At 53.4% G+C, this 7,500-nt stretch overlaps 1 protein-coding gene across 2 annotated transcripts in view; it reads left to right on the top strand.

The window, feature by feature from the left end:
* Positions 1-7,500, top strand: part of LOC110174219 (NLR family CARD domain-containing protein 3-like) — a 26,875-nt gene that overhangs the window by 15,912 nt on the left and 3,463 nt on the right. For both annotated transcript variants that reach the window (XM_055160235.1, XM_055160234.1), the window contains 3 exons: positions 2,366-4,178; positions 4,366-4,532; positions 4,598-4,762. In XM_055160235.1, coding sequence (XP_055016210.1) covers positions 2,366-4,178; positions 4,366-4,501 — 1,949 coding nt within the window. In that variant the 3' untranslated portion in view covers positions 4,502-4,532; positions 4,598-4,762. The remainder of the gene's footprint in view (positions 1-2,365; positions 4,179-4,365; positions 4,533-4,597; positions 4,763-7,500) is intronic.

Raw genomic sequence — 7,500 nt, 5'->3', positions numbered from 1 at the left:
GGGGTGTTCTCTCTGTGTGACAGAGGGGTGTTCTCTCTGTGAGAGGGGTGTTCTCTCTGCGACAGAGGGGGTGTGTCTCTCTGCGACAGAGGGGTGTTCTCTCTGCGACAGAGGGGTGTTCTCCCTGCGACAGAGGGTGTGTTCTCTGCGACAGAGGGGTGTTCTCTCTGTGTCAGAGGGGTTTCTCTCTGCGACAGAGGGGTGTTCTCTCTGCGACAGAGGGGTGTTCTCTCTGCGACAGAGGGGTGTTCTCTCTCTGTGACAGAGGGGTGTTCTCTCTGCGACAGAGGGGTGTTCTCTCTGCGACAGAGGGGTGTTCTCTCTGTGACAGAGGGGTGTTCTCCCTGCGACAGAGGGGTGTTCTCTCTGCGACAGAGGGGTGTTCTCTCTGCGACAGAGGGGTGTTCTCTCTCTCTGCGACAGAGGGGTGTTCTCTCTGCGACAGAGGGTGTTCTCTCTGCGTGACAGAGGGGTGTTCTCTCTGTGACAGAGGGTGTTCTCTCTGCGAGGTGTCAGAGGGGTGTTCTCTCTGCGACAGAGGGGTGTTCTCTCTGTGACAGAGGGGTGTTCTCTCTGTGACAGAGGGGTGTTCTCTCTGTGTCAGAGGGGTGTTCTCTCTGTGTGACAGAGGGGTGTGTCTCTGGTCAGAGGGGTGTTCTCTCTGTGTCAGAGGGGTGTTCTCTCTGAGAGGGGTGTTCTCTCGACAGAGGGGTGTTCTCTCTGTGTCAGAGGGGTGTTCTCTCTGTGAGAGGGGTGTTCTCTGCAGAGGGGTCTCTCTGTGACAGAGGGGTGTTCTCTCTGTGCAGAGGGGTGTTCTCCTGCGACGAGGGGTGTTCTCTCTGCGACAGAGGGGTGTTCTCTCTGTGTCTCTCAGAGGGTGTTCTCTCTGTGACAGAGGGGTGTTCTCTCTGGTGACAGGGTGTTCTCTTGTGTGACAGAGGGGTGTTCTCTCTGTGACAGAGGGGTGTTCTCTCTGTGAGTGACAGAGGGGTGTTCTCTGTGTCAGAGGGGTGTTCTCTCTGCAGAGGGGTGTTCTCTCTGACAGAGGGGTGTTCTCTCTGCTCTCTGTGACTCTCTGCGGGGTGTTCTCTCTGAACAGAGGGGTGTTCTCTGTAGAGGGGTGTGGGGTGTCTCTACAGAGGGGTGTGCAGAGGGGTGTTCTCTCAGAGGGGTGTTCTGTGACAGAGGGGTGTTCTCTCTGAGGGGTGTTCTCTCTGAGAGGGTGTTTCAGAGGGGTGTTCTCTGCGACAGAGGGGTGTTCAGAGTCTCCTGTCTACTTGTGACAGAGGGGTGACAGAGGGGTGTTCTCTCTGCGACAAGGGGTGTTCTCTCGACAGAGGGGTGTTACACACAGGTGTTCGTACAGAGCTCCCTCGACAGAGGGGTGTTCTCCCTGTGTCAGAGGGTGTTCTCCTGTGTCAGAGGATGTTCTCTCTGTGAAGAGGGGTGTTCCTCTGCGACAGAGGGGTGTTCTCTCTGCGACAGAGGGTGTTCTCTGTGGGGGGTGTTCTCTCTGTGTCAGAGGGGTGTTTTCTCTGCGAACAGAGGGGTTGAGGGGTGTCTTCGTGTCAGTGTTCTCTCTGTGACAGAGGGGTGTTCTCTCTGTGACAGAGGGGTGTCTCTCCTACAGAGGGGTGTTCTCTCTGAGAGGGTGTGTGGAGGGGTGTTCTCTCTGTGAGAGGGGTGTTCTCTCTGACTGTTCTCTCTGCGAGAGGGGTCTTGTCAGAGGGGTGTTGCGACAGAGGGGTGTTCTCCTGCAGTGTAAGGGTGTTCTCTCGACAGAGGGGTGAGGGGTGTTCTCTCTGTGTGACAGAGGGTGTTCTCCTGCGACAGAGGGGTGTTCTCTCTGCGACAGAGGGGTGTTCTCTCTCTCTGTGTCAGAGGGGTGTTCTCTCTGCGACAGAGGGGTGTTCTCTCTGCGACAGAGGGGTGTTCTCTTCTCTGACAGAGGGGTGTTCTCTGTGACAGAGGGGTGTTCTCTCTGTGACAGAGGGGTGTTACAGAGGGTGTTCTGCTGATGGTGAGTCTGTTCTGTGTTTCTGTCACGTTGGAGATGGTTCATGTTGAACTTTACACGAACGTCAGGTTTAAATCCTCGCCTCTTGGTGTTGTGGCGGTGAATTACTTCGACGTAGATCCATAAATCAAAAACAACGGCGTCAAGGCGACAGCGGCAGTGTGCACTGAGTTGACGCAGAACTATACTTCGCCCTTAAGTGTGAGTGTCGGTGGGGGGGCCTCACTTCTGTCTGCCCCTGTGTGTAAAGTGCAAGTCTATGAAATTATTATCCTTATTTTTAGAAAATATGTGTGTTTCATTTACAGATCGTGTCGTCACTGATGCCTGTTCCTCTGTTGTTCTCAGGGACTAAAGTTGGAGTCATTGATAAACTGAGGAGTCATCTGCAGCAGAGGTTCCACCGTGTGTTTGAGGGCGTGGTTAAAGCAGGAGACTCCGCCCCCCTGACCCAGATCTACACAGAGCTCCATATCACAGAGGGCGGAGCCTCAGAGGTCAACCAGGAACATGAGGTCAGACTCATGGAGACGGCGTCCAGGAGACCGGCCGCTTCAGAGACCATCACATGTGAAGAGCTCTTTAAGCCCCGCCCACACTCAGAGGAGCCAATCAGATTAGTGATGACGAAGGGCGTGGCTGGTGTGGGGAAAACAGTGCTGACTCAGAAGTTCAGTCTGGACTGGGCTGAAGGCCGGGGCCACCAGGACCTCCAGCTGCTGTTCCCCTTCACTTTCAGAGCTCTGAACGTGCTCAGAGACACACAGTTCAGCCTGGTGGAGCTGCTGCACCACTTCTTCAGTCCATCCAAAGATCTCTACAGCTTCCAACAGCTCCAGGTGCTCTTCATCTTTGACGGTCTGGACGAGTGCAGACTTCCTCTGGACTTCGGCCGAACCCAGGTCCTGAGCGACCCCACAGAGTCCGCCTCAGTGCACGTGCTGCTGGTGAACCTCATCAGGGGGAGCCTGCTTCCCTCCGCTCGCGTCTGGATAACCACGCGCCCCGCCGCGGCCAGTCAGATCCCTGCTGAGTGCGTCTCCATGGTGACAGAGGTGCGAGGGTTCGCCGACCCGCAGAAGAAGGAGTACTTCAGGAAGAGGTTCAGAGACAAGGCCAAAATGGTCATCTCTCACATCAAGAGCATCCGCAGCCTCTACATCATGAGCCACATCCCGATCTTCTGCTGGATCCTCTCCACAGTTCTACAGAAGCTTCTGGAACAAACAGAGGACCCAGAGCTGCCCCAGACTCTCACACAGATGTACGTCCACCTTCTGGTGGTGGAGCTTAAACAGAAGAACATCAAATACCACGGGAAACTGCAGGCAGATTCAGCCTGGTCTCTTGAAAACAAGAAGATGGTGGAGTCTCTGGGAAAACTGGCCTTTGAGCAGCTGCAGAAAGGAAACCTGATCTTCTACGAGAGTGACCTGAGCGAGTGTGGGCTGGACGCTGCAGCAGCCTCAGTGTATTCCGGAGTGTTCACACAGTTCTTTAGAGAGGAGCCAGGCCTGTACCAGGACAAGGTCTACTGCTTCATCCATCTGAGTGTGCAGGAGTTTCTGGCTGCTCTTCACGTCCATCAGACCTTCTACAGCTCTGGAGAGAACCTGCTACCACACCCTGAAAGACAAGAGTCTGAGGACTGTTCAGACACAGAGGACAACTCCTTTGTCCCCCCTGAGATTCCTGAGTCTGAGATAGCCTTCTACCACTCTGCTGTGGACCAGGCCTTAGAGAGTCCAAACGGACACCTGGACCTGTTCCTGCGCTTCCTCCTGGGGCTGTCTCTGCCGACCAATCAGAGGCTGCTGCAAGGTCTGCTGACTAAGGCAGGAAGTGATCGAATTATGAAGGACACAGTAGAGTACATCAAAGAGAAGCTGGATGAAGAGGATCTGTCTGCAGAGAGAAGTCTGAACCTGCTCCACTGTCTGAACGAGCTCAACGACCACAGTCTGCTGGAGGAGATACAGGAGAAAATGAGAGGAGGTGGTCTCTCTAAAAGAGACTTGTCTCCTGCTCAGTGGTCTGCTCTGTCCTTCGTCTTACTGTCCTCAAACTCAGACCTGGAGGAGTTTGACCTGAGGAAATACCAGCGCTCAGAGAGAGCTCTCCTGGGTCTGCTGCCGGTGGTCAGAGCCTCCACCAAAGCCCTGTGAGTCCAGACTGTATTTAAACTCTTGTGTGGAGGTTCTAGTCTCTAATGTCCCTCTCTGTCCTCAGACTGTATTTAAACTCTTGTGTGGAGGTTCTAGTCTCTAATGTCCCTCTCTGTCCTCAGACTGTATTTAAACTCTTGTGTGCTGAGGTTTCTAGTCTCTAATGTCCCTCTCTGTCCTCAGACTGAGGTTCTGTGGCCTGTCCCTCACAGCTGTGGTCCTCTGGCCTCAGTCCTCAGCTCCTCCAGTCTCACACATCTGGATCTCAGTCACAACGACCTCGAGGACTCAGGAGTGGAGCTGCTGTGTTCTGGACTGAAGAGCGCCCCCTGCAGACTGGAGACGCTCAGGTGAGACGCTCCCATGATGCACTCTGCCCCCTTGTGTCCACATGAGTGTAATGCTGTGTCTTTAGGCTGTCTGGATGTCTGGTCTCAGAGAGGGGCGGGGCTGCTCTGGCCTCAGCTCTGAGCTCCGCCCCCTCCCACCTCAAAGAGTTAGACCTGAGCTACAACCATCCAGGACCCTCCGCCGAGCTCCTGACCGCTCTACAGGACCAGCGCCCCCTGCTGTCTCTCAGGTGAGACCGCACTTCCACCAACGTAAACAAAGTGTAATCAGAGAGAGGTTGAGGCCCCCTTAATATAAATAATGCAGGCAAGTCTGGCCAAACAAGGGACAGAGGCAAAAAAAAATCCCAGGAGCTCTTTCTCGAGCCCCTGGTGTTTCTCTAGTTTCTCGTGTTCTTTTCTCCTGATGTTCCGTCTCTTGGTGTTGTGATGTTCCACCACGGCTCTACTCTGTTCTTCTCCAGCTCCACTATGTCTGGTTGGTCCATCTCCATCCTGTCAGTCTGTATCTGAAGTCCCACAGGATCTTGGCTCGGTCGTTCTCCACAACCTTTGGAGGTGTTGCCCACCTTGATCCTTGGGGTCTCCAGTTCATACTCTGCACAGATGTTTCTGTGACTGTAGCTCCACTTGGTTCTATGGCTCCATGTTTGTTTCCCTGCAGCATCTGACACCTGCAGTTCTGTGCTGGACTGTCTCAGGAGCCACTTCACTTTTGCCACAGTATGTTCCGGTAGTGCGCCTCATGTAGGGGCTTGTCCTGCCATGATGGTCCCTCCAGCTCCTCTTCCTCTGAGCCCCACTGTCTTTCTCATGGAGCTTGGATATTTCATCCTGGACAGTGGTTCCACACTCACTAGTCCTCGGCCTCCTTCCTTCCGGCTCGCGTACAGTCTCAGGGAGCTGGATTTGGGATGAACCCTCCACATGGTCAGGAGGTTTTGTGTCTTTTTCTGTGTCTGTATCTACTCTGTTGGCCAGTGCATGATTCCTGCTGGGATCTGATCACTGTCATTAGCTGTTTATTGCTAGGGACTTGTTTTTGTTTTCAGTGATGGTTGTGGTAGGGATCACTCTCAGTGCTGCATTCTAGGGAGGCTTTCAGATGGTACTTCACTTAGCCTCTGTAACTGGCGTTGGGGTTTCCTTGTGTTCATTCGGGTCATGATCTTATCTTTCAGATCAGGCGCTGCCTCGCTCAGCGTGATATGTACTGGGGCTTCGTATCCAATCTGTGGTTGGGGAGTTAGTGTTAACTCCCCTCTGACCTGGCGTCCTGGCTTCCCCTTACCGTAGCATTTGTGTTGTACCTTGTCAATCTCTAGTTGTTAAAGCAGTTGCCGTTTGTGGGTCTTGGAACACTGAGCTACTAGTTACTTGGCTTGTTGCTTGGCTCCTGAAGGATCCCTCAAAGGGCACAGTCTCATCCAACTACTGGCCAATAACCTGTCTCTCCACAACATGGAAGCTCATGTCAGACATCATTGCGGCTAAGACAAGCAGCACATGGATCAATACATGAGCACAGCACAGAAGGGCATCAGCAAAAACACCAACTCCTGATGACCGAAGAGTCACCCATGACTGCAGAACCTGTAAGACCAACCTGTGCACTGCCTGGATTGATTACAAGAAATCCTCTGACTCAATGCCACACACATGGATCACTGAGTGCTTGAAGCTGTACAATATCAACAGGACTCTAAGAGCCTTCATTGCGAACTCGATGCAGTTGTGGAAAACCACCCTTGAATCCAACGGGAAGCCACTTGCACAAGTGTCCATCAAATGTGGCATATACCAAGGAGACTCACTGTCCCCATTGCTGTTCTGGGACTGAACCCCCTCAGTCAAATCATCGACCGCAATGACTACGGATATGACTCAGAAACGGGGCCACCATCAGTCACCTCCTCTACATGGACGACATCAGCTGTACACTATGAGCGAGACATTGACTCACTGATCCACACCACAAGGATCTACAGCACAGACACTGGAATGTCATTCGGGCTTGAGAAATGTAGCAGGATGGTGATGAAGAGAGAGAAGGTAGAACACACAGAGGGGGTCTCACTCCCAGAGGAAACAATAGCAGATGTTGAGGATAGTTAGAAGTACCTTGGTGTCCCACAAGCAAATGGCTCCTCGAAGAGGCAACAAGCGGCTACGGCCAAATACCTGCAAAGAGTGAGGCAAGTCCTAAGAAGCAGCTCAATGGCAAAAACAAGGCCCAGACAATAAACAGCTGGTTCCTGTCAGTGATCAGATCCCAGCAGGAACCACTGACCAAAGGACGAGACACACACAGATGTTAAGACACAAAAGCTCCTGACCATGTGGAGGGTTCATCCCAAATCCAGCTCCCTGAGACTGTACGCAAGCCAGAAGGAAGGAGCCGAGGACTAGTGAGTGTGGAACCACTGTCCAGGAGGAAACATCCAAGCTCCATGAGAACATCAAGGACAAGGCCCCGACAGATGAGGAGCTCAGAGAAGGTCTCAGACAGTGGGGTCCAGAGGAAGAGGAGCTGGAGGGACCATCATGGCAGGACAAACCCCTACATGAACCACCAGAACAGAACTGAAGAGACTGAGATCAAGAAATCCTCCCAATGTCTTGAGAGGGTCTGAAGGACACACAGAGGCTCATCCTGGAGCTCAGGAGCAGGACCTGAGCACCAGAGCAACAGAGGCCCAGATCTACCACACCAGACCAGAGCCACGGTGCAGACTGTGCACAGAGGCTCCTGAGACAGTCCAGCACAGAACTGCAGGTGTCAGATGCTGCAGGGAAACAAACACGGAGCCACAGAACCAAGAGGAGCCACAGAACCAAGAGGAGCCACAGTCACAGAAACATCTGTGCAGAGTACGAGCTGGAGACCCCAAGGTCAAGGTGGGAAACACCGCCAAAGGTTGTGGAGAACGACCGAGCCAAGATCCTGTGGGACTTCAGATACAGACTG

This window comes from Boleophthalmus pectinirostris, unplaced genomic scaffold (genome assembly GCF_026225935.1).
Source record: "Boleophthalmus pectinirostris isolate CB_2022bp ecotype Guang Dong unplaced genomic scaffold, ASM2622593v1 HiC_scaffold_3, whole genome shotgun sequence".
NCBI classification, from domain to species: Eukaryota; Metazoa; Chordata; class Actinopteri; order Gobiiformes; family Gobiidae; genus Boleophthalmus; species Boleophthalmus pectinirostris.
This window is presented reverse-complemented; position numbering and strand designations above follow the sequence as displayed.